This window comes from Streptopelia decaocto, assembly GCF_964273445.1.
Source record: "Streptopelia decaocto genome assembly, chromosome: 5".
Taxonomy (NCBI): Eukaryota; Metazoa; Chordata; class Aves; order Columbiformes; family Columbidae; genus Streptopelia; species Streptopelia decaocto.
The window spans coordinates 72,582,917-72,596,074 of NC_138659.1; the positions used below are offsets into that span (position 1 = coordinate 72,582,917).

Below are 13,158 nucleotides of genomic sequence, written 5' to 3' on the forward strand. Positions count from 1 at the left end.
GAAGCAAATCTTTCACAATCCCTTACAGGAGCAGAGGCCACTGCTGTCAGTAGATGGCAGCATCTTGGGAGTGACTAGGATATGCTCAAAAGCTAAGAGAACCAATTCAAGTGCACCACTTGAAACATCGTACTGACTTCCTAGCTTGTTTCTCTGCTTGTGTCTCGTGGGAATGGTAAATTTGGGGCTAGATCACTAACTGCCACATACGATTTCAGGCATGAGATTTGATCTCAGCACAGTTCTTGTCATCCTGATTTTGTTGAGCAGCTGAGATTACTGTAGCCATATTACACAAGCGCTATTAATGACGTGTCCTCTTCACCTCACTGACTGTATGTTCCCTGCTCCAACCAGCAGCGGTTTAACCGTAGCCTGAGGCTGTTTTGTTGTCTTCCAGCTTACCTCTTGATATGAAGTGCTGATAGGAACACCTTGCTAAGAAGGCAAGTCCCGCCTCAATTCTGGCCAAGAAAAGGAAGACTGCAGTGGCTCAGATGTCCAACAGGCACTCCTCTGTTTGCATGTGCTCCAAGTTTATCAAAAAACCTTCAGAATATGGAAGTCTGGGAAGAGGAATTTGGCACTAATGGAAAACAAGACCTTAACAAAAGCAGCTGAAGATCTTGTGAGGTAAGGCTGCAGAACAGCTGTCTCTGAATGGAGGCTGCAGACCTGAGATGCTCCTGCTCTCCCTGTGCTCATAAGGCAATGATTTATCTTTCTGAATTTATCTGGTATTGATTTCAGAAACAAGTCTCACAACAAAATTGCCAAAATAAAATCCTTGTCTGTATTATTTGCACCAAAAAAAAGGCCTGTACTGCAAGAGGGGTAGCAGATGCGGAGCAAAGTACCAAATGCAAACCCGTGATGCTAGAAGAAGTGCAACTGCTGTAAGTTGCAATAAGAAAGTATGTCACAGAGAATCACATTCAGTGATAAAGTTGACCTGTTGAAGAGGAAAAACAGGGCAAACAGGCAACCAAGACAGTATAGGAATGTTTTTGAAGGATTCTGAACAAAGAGGCAGCACAAGGTAAAGCATAGAGAATGCATTTACACTGTAAACAAAGTCATAACTCATACAAACAACTTGAACAATGTGACAGTATAAAACAACAAAATAACTAGAAACAATCGTTATCCATTCTTTAAGGAGATTTCAGTGTACAGTTAGAAGATTTGTACCTTGGAGAAGTCCAGGTACTGCTTTCTCTGCTATATGCTAAATTCAGCATTCTAGTTTAATTCTGACATCCTCAAGAATTTAAAATCATATATCATTTCAAACATAATATTCAAACTTGGTTTTAAACTTGTAGTCCGGATATTCCGCTGCAGTATGTGGGCAGTGAAACTGTGCTGGATCATGCCATACAGGGACTGGCTGGAGGCATTTTGATGCTTCTGTGTGGTGATCATTTTTTACTTAGGACACTTAGAATTTTTTAATATTCTTGTTGAATGAATGTTATTTTGTGAGTATTTTTACTAGAATTGAACTACTTAAGCACTGTTTCTTTTCAGTTGACTATATATCCTAGCCATTGAGTAGGAGTTATCTTTTTTTAGTTCAAAATATTGTGAAATTTTCTGATGCCTAACTCTGCCCGTGTCCAGAAGCCCTTCTGATTCCATTCCTGCACGTGGAAAGATCTGAACCCATGTTAACAAAGCGTTTCATTTACAAACAAAAGCAGATATAAACTCAAGGGAAGGGATGTACAGGCAGCGTTACTCATTCTCGCTCTCACTCCAGTTCTGGTTTGTTTATTTGTGTGTGGTATATGGTGTGTGTCCAAAGTGTGAACTTTCCAAGATGAACTGGATTGCTTTTGTATTTTTGACTCTGGTTAATATGCTGGGGCTCTGGTTACCAGTTACGATCCCCAGTGATTACCTCACAACACAGCTGAATGATTTCCACATTCTTGAGATATCCAGCTTAATATGTGGAATAATGACTGACAGCCCTTCAGAGTGAGAGTACTGGAATATCTGTCGCAGAATTGGCTCATTGGGGTGCAGAGGTGACCGAGCTACTTGTCGTGGGAAACAAACACAACTAACCCCGGCTGCTAATGATTATTAAAGAGTTTAGATACATCCAGTCATTTTTATCAGAATTATGTGACTAGCTATTAATTTTCCCACTGTCTATTGTCATGCTGTACTGATTTTTATTTCTTTTCAGGTATTTACAAGTTCTATCTTTAAAATATTTTTGTGCATCTTTGAGTTTTTAGTGCTAAAGCTGCAGTTACACTGATAATGTCTTCATCAGGGATAATGGTTATGCTATCTCCGATAGAAACTCAAGTTCCACTGAAAAAGTAGGAAAATTACTTAATTTGGAGCTTAAGTGGTGAGGCGTGAGCTGCCCGAGGTGCGGGCAGGGCTCGTATTTGTGGCGTGGTCTCCCTGCCCAGCTGAAGCTGCGGCGGTAGCCCAGTGTCAGTTATGCAGGGCTGCCCCTTTGCAAGGGAACGAGTCAGGCGGGAGCTCCCCTGGCTGTGCTCCCAGCAGCACAGGGTGTGAGGGAGATTTTAACAAGGGGAAAGCTTCATTTTTAGTGCTAAGGTCAGGGAGGGATCCACGCAAACGCTTCCTTTTACCTCACAGAGCAGGAGTGATCTGAGGGATATTTCAGCACTGCTGTTGGTTGCTGCGGCTTCTGTGGTTGGGTTTTATTATAGACGAAGACACCACTGCAGGAGACTTCTGACAGAGAGGGACGGAAGTTGTTCTAAGAGATTATCTCGCTCATCCCTGTCCCGCATTCGCTGCACAGCACGAAACTTGCCTCTGACCAAAACTGTGGACTGTTGCTGGGAAGCAGGAGCACGGAGAGTTTGCTCACACTTCTGTTGGAGGCAGCAAAATTCTCCCTTTAATCCTGAATATTACTTATAAATTGGAAACAGTATTATACAATTTTGTTTTTGCCAGTGAGAGGAGAAGAAATGGATGTGTTCAGAGCACCCGAAAATGAGTCGCTGTTGTCCAGTCCCTCTGGTCCAGGCAGATGGGATCCCTTCCGTGGTCCCTTGGACTCCATCCCGCCCTGGCACTTCCGGCTTCTGGCAGCGCTCATGTTGGTGGTGACCTCCCTGTCGCTTGCTGAGAACCTGGCTGTCATCCTGGTAACTTCTAAGTTCAAGCAATTGAGACAACCTGTCAATTACGTTATAGTCAACTTGTCTGTGGCTGATTTCCTGGTTTCACTGACTGGTGGCACCATCAGCTTTTTAACCAATCTAAAAGGTTATTTTTATATGGGATACTGGGCTTGTGTACTGGAAGGATTTGCTGTCACATTTTTTGGTAAGCTGGATTGTCTGTGGTTGTGTATTCTTTTCACTTCTTTCTACTGTTCTAGTAGCTATCCTGCGGCCTCCCCTGTCACTGACTTTGCATGCCTTGGAACTCACTGGTTCTTCCCCCAGTTACATATATTGTGTAGTGGACCTGGCGTGTGAGTGAATAACATGTATTGCTATCTCTGTCATATGTCAGTGGTTTGTTGCGCGTGTACTGATCACTGAATATGTTTAATGAGAAAAAGCTGGTTAATAAGTGTTGCAGGGGTTTTGGTTAAATGATGTGAAAAAGCCCCCCTCCCTATGTGTAACTGTCTTCAAGGTTTGTGTTCAGGTGTGTGCATATGTGGATAGGTAAGAGAATGAGAGTGGCTGCTGTTAAACTGCGAAAACCATCAGGGCACAGAAACATGTTAGCTACCCTGCAGTGGTTCGGAGGAACGGTGACACACCTGTGGCACCTACATCTTTTTGTGATTCTTTTTCTTGGCTTTGTTTTATTAACTGCAGAAAGAGTATTGAAATTGCTCTAAAAAGGAAAATCCTCACCACATAGTTCCCTGTCTAAATACAAATCTGCAGAATAAATGGGAAATTAGGTTAAAATGGGACATCCATGTACTTGAGGGTGACGTTCATTCCTGCCTCCCTGTTCCTGAAGCTGCACAGTAAAGCCAGCCTGGTAACTGTCAGTGCTCTAAACACACGCTGTGCTCATCCTCAGCCTCGACAGGAGTCCCGCAGTTGCTCTCAACCTGTTTAAGCTGCAGAGAGGGAATACTGGTGAGGGACAATGCTACTAGATCAGTTTGTGACATGTAAGCCATGTCCCGTGGAGAAAGATCTGGCTGTTTCAAGACTTTGGTTGCCAGCCAGTTTATTGGTGCCCAATAAACTCATAATTTTGTGTTGTGGGCAGCTGTCTGTAGGTTGAAGTTTTATGACAGTCTGAAACACGACATTTCTTGTAAAGATACTGTTTTGAAGAAGTAGTTTGTTAATTTGGAAGCTACACAGAATTTGCGGGTTTTTTTAGAGCAAAATGAAAAAAGAGGTCACTGTCAGTTAAATGGCCTGATCAGCTTCTTGGCTTTGTAGTCATTGTAGTATAGAGTGACAGACTAGACAAATATGAAAATCTTGTGCTCTTAACAAATATTAGAACAATGCACATAAATTGCACATCCTTTCACAGCTTGGGTGGATGGAGAAGGTGCCTGATACGGTGGGCAAACACTGGAACAGGTTGCCTAGAGTGGCAACTCGTGTGGAGTTTCTATCTGTGGAAGTACTCAAAACAGAACTTGGTCCTGGACAACCTGCTGTATGGCCCGTGCTTGAGTGTGAGGGGTTATTGAACTCGAAAACCTTAGAGTTGCCTTTCAACCGAAACGGTTCTGTAAGTGTGGGTGGTGTCTGCTTCTCAGTGCATCTCCTCAGTTGCTGATGCTGTGTTTCTTCCTACAGGCATCGTTGCTCTCTGGTCTCTTGCTCTGTTGGCTTTCGAGCGGTATATCGTGATCTGCCGCCCACTGGGAAACGTGCGCTTGAGGGGAAAGCACGCAGCCCTGGGTATTGCCTTTGTCTGGGTCTTTTCATTCCTTTGGACCATTCCACCAACAATGGGTTGGAGCAGTTACACAACCAGTAAGATCGGAACTACTTGTGAGCCTAACTGGTAAGGCCACCCTTGCAGAGCATGGTAAAGAAATGAAACTTGCAGCTCAGGATGTCTCAGGGGTGGGAATTTTAAGGAAAGGTTTGAAGATTATGTCAATCTCTGCAAAAATGAATGTAAAGGAACTTGTAACAAAACTGAGAAGAAACTGCCAAGAACAGATAAAAAAATCTAAAAAGAGTAGGTTCCATCTCTAATGAGAATAGTCATCTTGTACCTTGTGCTTTTTGTCAGGGTCCACAGAGGCAGATTTTTCAGCAGACTGCCCCGAGCAGCCTGGTCTGACCCCACAGCTGACGCACCTGAGCGCGAGGCGGGACACAGGCGGTGCCCAGCCGACTGTCCCACAGCTCTGGTGGCCGTGGTGCTGTGCTCGCGGTCCCAGGATCCCAGCCCAGGCTGGGGACGTGGCTCAGGGCTCCATCTGCTGATACGATTGGAGATGGCTTTGGACAAAAATAGTAGTGACAGCTTTGAAGAGCAAAATCAATACTTCAAGAAAATAATAAACACATAATAGTAATACATACACAATGTATTCTGTGTTTTATACAGGTACTCAGGAGCTTATACTGACCATACATACATTATTGCATTCTTCACCAGCTGTTTCATAGTGCCTTTATCGGTGATTTTGGTATCCTATGGAAAACTGATGCAGAAGCTAAGGGAGGTAAGATGAAGCACTTATAAGTAAACTTTGAAAAAGTGTATGTTTGCAAACATTTGCAATTTTTGTTTGATTTTCTATAAAGATCAGACATAAGCAGATTAAATTTCCAGGCAGCAAATGCACTCTGTTACCAGTTCTTGTTATATAATTATCCTTACAAACAGGAATTTATGCTCTGGTCAGAAATGATTTTCAAAGTGTGCAGTTTGCATCACTTACCAGTACATCTCATTAGCCAGGTGTTGCAAAGAGAATGTCTGCCTCATGAGCTGGGTGACCCAGAATTGGTTTATTTACAATTATACTTCCATTCAGTGATGTTTAAGGCTCAAATCAGATAAGTCAGAATTTAGCTTAAAATTACTGCATTTGTAAATGTTAGGAGTGCTGGCTAATACTCTGTAACACCTACATGCAGAAAAACATGTAGCATTTGTAAATACTCCAATGCTGTTGAGTAAATAACATGCTCGATTGTCCAGGAACATTTAAAAGACTTGAGAAAAGCTTTTGAGTTTTACTTAATGATTGTTATCTGACTGCAGTTTGATTTCCACACAGATTGCCCTAGTAATTGCTTTTTGCTCTCACTTTGACAATAAAAATACAAAGATACTTAAGTAAATAAAAAATTGATAATGACAGTATACAGTAATGCCACACCCTGTGGTTCAGTATCAGGATCCTTTTGTGCTGTCACACTCCACAGGAACAGGTCTTCCCTTGTAGATCATTAGCCTGCTCACTGGGTTCAGTGGTTGGAGGCCTTGTTTGTTTTCTGGAATCTTCTGTCTTTTCTTTAAAGGTGTCAGATACACAGGGCAGGCTAGGAACTACAAGGAAACCTGAAAGACAAGTGGCTAGAATGGTGGTTGTTATGATCGTTGCCTTTCTGATCTGCTGGACGCCGTATGCCGCCTTTTCTATCTTAGTCACTGCGTACCCCTCCGTTGAGCTGGATCCTCGCCTGGCAGCAATTCCAGCTTTCTTCTCCAAAACAGCTACCGTTTATAATCCAGTTATTTATGTCTTTATGAACAAACAGGTACTGTATGCTCTCAGTGTCGTTAACATTCATTTTGTTGTTTTGTTTTGTAAAGAATTATTTCTGCTTACCTACATGTTAGTTAAATAGCATTGCAATATCCAACATTTAGAACTTAAGAAGTCACTATGTGTCTGCCTCTTGGAAGATGGTGTAAGCCTCTGTGCATTGTTGAAATATGAACATTAATAATTATTAGGTTTAGATACAATAAAGGAAAATCAGCCCTTAGTTAACATCAGTTTTCCATATGAAGATTCTATTTTCGAGACTTGTCCCAGTACATTTTTACAATTCTTCAGGAATGCCATGGTAGTGAGTTGGTTTTTGAGGTGGGGTGGAATGCTCCAACCACTTGAATTGGTGTCATGCTGGGTTTGTGGCTGTATGTACAGGGAGGGCAGAAGCACTGCACGTGCCTGTGGGACGGGGAGCGTTCGCCTCTGGAATGGGGTGGAGGATCGGACGTAGAGACGGGTTGATGAGTGTGCGTGATAATAAACTTGAATAGATTTATGCGATGAATGTAGCTACTAAGAGTGGTGGCATCAAGCAGAGTATAAGCAAATAGGTGAAAAGAACAAAAATAGTAAAGTGACTGTTGAATGAGAAGTGATGAATGCATGTATTTATGTAGTCCTGCAGGGGAGCTACTGCTTGTATGTCACACGGGCGGTACCCTGACCTCCCAGAGCTTGGCAGATGTGTGCTGGTCCCCCCGTTAGTGGATGTGAATGCCATGGAAGCAAACCAGCTTTGAATAGCTGGGTATTGGCACATGAAAGCCACTCACAAGCCTGGGGAAATGCCCAGTTCTGTCCATTAGTTGTGGTTGGTAATAAGCAGAGGAAAATTATTTTTAGAGCAAGATTTTCAAGTAGTCTGGGTCTTTTTAGCATGTCATTATTTCTCAGAGTTCTTATGGTGCCACAAGCAAATACATTTTATGGGCCTATTTCTTTACATTCCAAACTCACTCATGAGAATTTCCAAAGTTTTAGCTAAGACACAGACTGCTTTATAGAGAATTTCTAAATTCCTTATGTGTTTTGATCTCCTTTTTCTTTCAACTTTCTAGTTCAGAAAGTGTCTGATTCAGATGTTCAGCTGTAGCGCCATAGAAACTGCGGAGTCCAACGTGAACCCGACTTCAGAGAGAGCAATGCTAACCCAGGACAAGAGAGGCAGCGAGATGTCCACCATGGCAGTGCGTAGCACCCTTTCTAAGAGGAAAACTGGAGATCAACACAGAAATTGCCAATCTTTTGCTCAGTTGTCAGCTTTGGAAAATAAAATCTGTCCCTTGTAGGGTGGGAGGTACAATCATTAATGCAGTGCTACAGCATATTTCCTTGTTACCATCTCTTAATAAAAAATGTTGTCAGTGGGGGTGTTACGTTCCTGTGGACACTGGCTTTTGAGATTCCAGGCTCCTGAGTGCATACAGGCGTTTCTTGGCTCCGCAGTTACAGTCAGACACCCTGCCAGAAGGTGGGTCCCTTTCTCTGCTGTGTTGTGTTCCGTGTCCACAGCCTGCTTGCTCCTGAGAGTAACATCAGGAGCTGTGCTGGCACTAGGACAGTAAGGATGGGGAGTTGTGTGCTGATGACAGCTCCTTGGTCAGCTGGACAAAAACATCGTGTCATATGGCTTCAGTGTGCAAATGGATGAATAAATGATAGATGGCACACAGCTGGCTCCATCTCAGCCAGTGGAGGTGCAGGGAAGAACAGGTCTGAGGGATTTTTTTTTTTTGTTAGTTTTGGTATTTTTACTAAAAAAAGAGGCAGAAGCTTCTGCACTTACATCTGTCCTTAAGAACCTCCTCTGGGCTGCTGCCGTCTCCAGCAGCTCGGGTAGGCCATCCAGGCTCCCAAGCACTGTTTTAATGAAACAAGCCCTAACAAGAGCTGGTCATATCCTCTCTTTGCATCCCTCTTTGGCAAGAAAATCTGTGCTTGTGGCAACTTTCAAACTAATTTGGACTAAATGATCATTGTGGGTCTCTTTTAACTGGGCTGTTAACTCAGCTTTAGGAGTCAGTAGGGTCTAGGAAAGTACAACTATGCAAGAATTCTGGAGAAAGGGCCAGCAGCACAGCTTAGAGTTGTGAAGCTAAGCAAAATTCTTTGAGATTTTTTTGAAAGCACAGACACTCGTCTTGCAAAGTGGCTGGTGCTGCGGCTCCCGGCCCTCTGGGCGCTGCCGCCGGCTGCGGAGGCACCGCGCTTAGAGCGCCCGCGTTGTCCTGGCGCGCCAGCTCGCGGCACGGGGCTGCTCTGAGCTCTTCCAGCACAGCACGGAGACAGCGGTGATGTGCGGGGGGTAACTAGGAAGTAGAGGAGTGATGTTATAGTCCTGTGATGCCAGCCACTCGCACATACATATTTGAAAGTTAAGTGGCGTGTTGTAGCTTTAAAGATGTTGTTTCACAGCAAATATTGGTATGTTGTTTCTCTGGTAGAATTACATATTCTCCTGTAGTTACGTAGTATTTAATTTGTCGGGTTTTGTTTTTCTGAAGCGGCATATTTAAAGGAGTTAATTCCAGATAACTGTAGATACTGTACTTTGAAAGATACTATAAATTACCAAGTGTTAATGTATTCATATTGCAGCATAATGATTTCATAAGAGCAGTTGTGTGTAACACTCAACATGAGAGCCTATTTTGCTACCATTTACATGATACAGATTGAGTGGGTCACTAAGTAATCTTGTTTTTATGTTACAGTGCATCATTTGGTCTGCAGAGCTGCCTAGAAAGAAACACAGTATTTCACTAATTCTATACTTTTAATTATTAATACAAGCATTTCCATATAGTGGTTCAGATGGAAGAAGTTTGTTAATTTTGACATTATGAAAGTTTTTCTTGAACAAATGCCAGAGCTTGGTTAAGACTACACACAGCTAATTCTTGACAGAGTTCAGCTTGTAAAGTTACATTTTTAAATGTGTTTTTGGAGGTACTTTCTGTGAGGTTCTTTTTCATGCAATATTTTGTTGAAATCTGAAACTTACCAGCACAATATAATAGACATGTAGCAGTCAGTAATTTTCAATTAAATTTGGGAATGACGCAGCCAGACTCTTAGAATGGGTATTTTATGAGGATGAATAATGGCATAATTTGAGACCTTTATAGTGTTGTGGTGCCATTTTGGCTGTTAACCTGCATTTGAGGAGTTCTTCCCGAGTCAGTATTTGTAGAGCTTCCACATGTCGATGTTGATGTCAGGAAACGCTGCTCCCACCTGTGTCTGGGGTTCTGCCAAGGGACGTCAAGGAGAGGCTGGACTGTAGCTGACTCACACACTAAGAGGAGCAGATCTTGGGTATGAGCACTGTAAGCACGTCATGATAAGTCACGGTAAGCCATTGCTGTAACTGCCTAATGAAATTACACAAGGCCAGTGTGTTGCTTTCTGCTTCACAAATCACCACACGTTTGCTGTGAGGTTTTCTTTCCAAGCATGACAGTTAATTAATTTCAATGGACTGTGTGGATGGGAGGTGGTAGAGCAGGTAGAGGAAGGAAGGAGTCCAGTGCCCAGTTCTTTACAGGTCCTTGGATACGTTTGTACTGCCTGCAGCATAAGAGCTTGTTGCACTTACCATTTTTTTTTTTCTTTGTCACCCTTATGGCCTGTCCTGATACTCGTGTTTCATTTGGCTGATGACTGCAAACGTCTTTGGAACCTCACCAGCAATGCTGCACTTCAGAATGTGTTCAGTCCATCAGGACTGAACACCCTACCAGTACAGAATTTCAATTCAACTCCAAGTGCAAAGGGCTTAAATTCAAAGTCGAGTTTAGATACGTAACCCTTTCTGTTGTCTTCATGACTGTAGTGTTTTATCTCATAAAATCTGCCATGACTGAGCAGTTGGAGATCATGAAGGCCTAAATGCTTCATTTGGTGTCTTGGTGTCAGCACGCTCGGGGAGCTTGCAGGATTTTTTGACTCTTTCCTGGGATGTCCTCTGAAGGTTTGGGTATGGTGGTTTTGGTTTCTGTTTAAATCGTAGTTGTGCCTGGTGACATACAGTGAAATGGCTTCTTTCTGCATGGGCAGAAACAATCCACGTGCCCTCTGGCATTCGTCACTGCGGGGGTATGCTTTAGGAGCCCTCAAGACAAGGACAGGAATGACTGGCCATAGCTTTTCTTAGGAATCTTAGCTGTCTTCAGGAAGCTGTTTATCCTTGCCTCTGGCTAAGTGACTTTGTGCAGGTATGTTTAATATGGAAGTGTGCGTTACATAAAGCCCGACTCACAGCCCCCAGGTCACGCGGTGGGAGAGCGCCCAGGCGCGCTCGTGGCGCAGTAACGACAGTAACGACCCGCGGCCGCGCTCCCCGGAAAGGGCTTTCCCGGCCTCCAGCCGCAGCGCGCGGTGCCGCCCGCGCCCTCCCTCGCGCTGTGTGACGCGGTTGCCATGGTACCCCCGGCGGGGCCTGCGGCTGCGGCGCCGCTTTCGGGCCCGTGACCGGCGGCGGGGGCAGCGCGCGGGTCCCCGGGCCGCTCGGGCGGTACCGGGGAGCGGGGCAACGGGCCCGCCGGCCCGTCCCCGCGGACACGACCCGCCGCCCGCAGCCGGGGCCGCGCGGGGCCGCGTCGGCAGGTGCCGCCGCAGAGCGGTTCGGCGGAGCTGCCGCGCGTCCGCCGAGGCCGCGGAGAGGCGGCCATGGAGCGCTGGGTCCGGGAGCGGCTCCGCGCCGCCCGCCGCCGCCGAGGTGAGCGCTGCCGTGGGGCCCGCCCTCTGAAAAACGGGCGGGTAGGAGTCACGCTTGAACACGGGAACTGCTCGATCTTAACCAGCTCTGTTTCTAAAGAGAAGCTTTTAATTGCTGCTTAACTATGAGAAACAACCGCTATTGTGCTCTTAATTTAATCTGGTTTTCTTCCAGTCAAGTTTACTTCATATAAAGGCGTTAAGGATCGAATCTCAAATTTCCGTGTGAGCAGAAGGTCCCGTCGCGTCCGGGCGCCCCGGGTCGGGCCCTCAGACGGGTCTGTGCGCTGGCACCCGCGGTTGTCAGCGCCGGACAGTTGGTGCTTCACCTTCGAACCGGGCTGACTGCTACAGCAGCAAGGGAGAAACAGCATGAAGTCATGGAGCCACGTCCCTCAGCGCAGCTTGAGCGTGAATTCCCTGTTACCTTCTTTGTTCCTTTTTATTTCAGATGTTCAGGCTTTGAAGGATGCTTATGAGTTGATCAAATCAGCCACTCAAGGAGCATCTGTGCTGGACTCATCCGATAATTTCAGCACTGACTTGTATGTTTTGTGTGCTGAACAAGCATTTGAGGTTTGTAATTTAGGCAGTTTATTCAATAAAAACATTTATATGATGTATTGTATTTACAGGTTAAAGTTACTACTTAAAAATATTCCCAGAAGTACCTGTGAAAAATATTACGCTGTTCTGGTTTTGGAGAACAATTCTCTAAACATGCATTTTCAGTTAAAACCCGGCCTCTAAATTGTCACTTCTTTATAATCAGTTATCAAACCGGCTTGTGAAGTTTGTAATTAGACCAAAACATTCAAGGTATACCATAGTAATATAAAATAGTTTGCCATGCCTGTTTGTTCTTGTTATGGAAAGCTAACATTACCAATTTGGTTGTGACCAAAGAAAATGAGTGTGTGAACAGTCCCTACTGGGCAAAAGAGGAAAAGATGACATTTTAATTATGAGAGACTGTTGCGAGTTGAACTGACTTCTATAAAACGTGGTAGAGGTTCTTAATTTTGAATTATTGTTTAATTTGCAGTCCATGGGTACAGGTGATTGGATTTCAAGCAGATGGACTTTCTGATAAAACATTCTCTTCCCCTCAAGTTCCATCTGTTGTCTGAAAACTGAGATGCAGCACCGACATCCCTCTGAAATCCCGCAGGCTGATATCTGTCCTTCCAAAAAACATCTCTGAGAATTTTGCCTTTATGGTAAAAACTCTGTTAACTGACATTAGAAAGTGAAACTTTTTTGTATACTGTAAGGGGTTATATGACTGAGTGACTAAGGAACCTTTAAAAATAAAGGACCCATTTTTCTACACGTTTGTAATGACAAAAGTCTCGCTTTAAATTTTATTAAATCTTAAGGGGTTTGTACCAGATCTGATAGGCAGCTTTATGGAATATTGTTTGCATACTGCTATGCAGTTAGATGTTACACTTTGAGTAGCCATGTCTTTCTAAAAACTAACAACTCTAATTTAGTTGTTGCATTTTTTAAATGTTGAAATGCTTTTCTTGGTCTTAGCTGGGGCACCTGGAAATGAGCGGTGACTGTCTGCAGATGTATTTTAAAGGAAGATTTCCCGTGAACCAGTTTCTTGGCAGAGCGTATTTGTGCCAAGGCCAGTTGCACACTCCGCTCTCTACGGATAATTTGGTGAGAAATTTTAAAGAGTATTTCTTCCT

General features: G+C 44.1%; 2 protein-coding genes across 3 annotated transcripts in view; both read left to right on the plus strand.

Annotated features, from left to right (window-relative positions):
- The first annotated feature begins 418 nt into the window (after positions 1-418).
- LOC309440398 (vertebrate ancient opsin-like) lies at positions 419-8,663 on the plus strand. 2 transcript variants are annotated; one of them, XM_082054003.1, is made up of 6 exons: positions 419-633; positions 3,011-3,327; positions 4,791-5,001; positions 5,557-5,674; positions 6,480-6,719; positions 7,798-8,662. In XM_082054003.1, the coding sequence occupies exons 1-6, from the start codon at positions 590-592 to the stop codon at positions 8,026-8,028; spliced, it is 1,161 nt and encodes a 386-aa protein (XP_081910129.1). In that variant the 5' UTR covers positions 419-589; the 3' UTR covers positions 8,029-8,662. The 2 variants fall into 2 exon arrangements, with proteins under 2 accessions (XP_081910129.1, XP_081910128.1); XM_082054002.1 differs by having other exon boundaries at positions 598-633; positions 2,959-3,327; positions 7,798-8,663.
- Positions 8,095-13,158, plus strand: part of CFAP46 (cilia and flagella associated protein 46) — a gene marked incomplete at its 5' end in the record, with an annotated part of 73,847 nt that continues 68,783 nt past the window's right edge. Inside the window, 4 exons of the mRNA XM_082054212.1 lie at positions 8,095-8,103; positions 8,186-8,210; positions 11,910-12,034; positions 12,998-13,129. Of these exons, the coding sequence (XP_081910338.1) occupies positions 8,095-8,103; positions 8,186-8,210; positions 11,910-12,034; positions 12,998-13,129 (291 nt within the window). The remainder of the gene's footprint in view (positions 8,104-8,185; positions 8,211-11,909; positions 12,035-12,997; positions 13,130-13,158) is intronic.

Bases quoted from the DNA above. Each gene is read 5' to 3' on its own strand.
- LOC309440398 (XM_082054003.1), top strand. From the start codon at position 590: ATGGAAAACAAGACCTTAACAAAAGCAGCTGAAGATCTTGTGAG. The intron at 5,675-6,479 runs GTAAGATGAAGC...TTTTCTTTAAAG, and splicing joins TGATGCAGAAGCTAAGGGAG to GTGTCAGATACACAGGGCAG. The intron at 6,720-7,797 runs GTACTGTATGCT...TCAACTTTCTAG, and splicing joins ATGTCTTTATGAACAAACAG to TTCAGAAAGTGTCTGATTCA.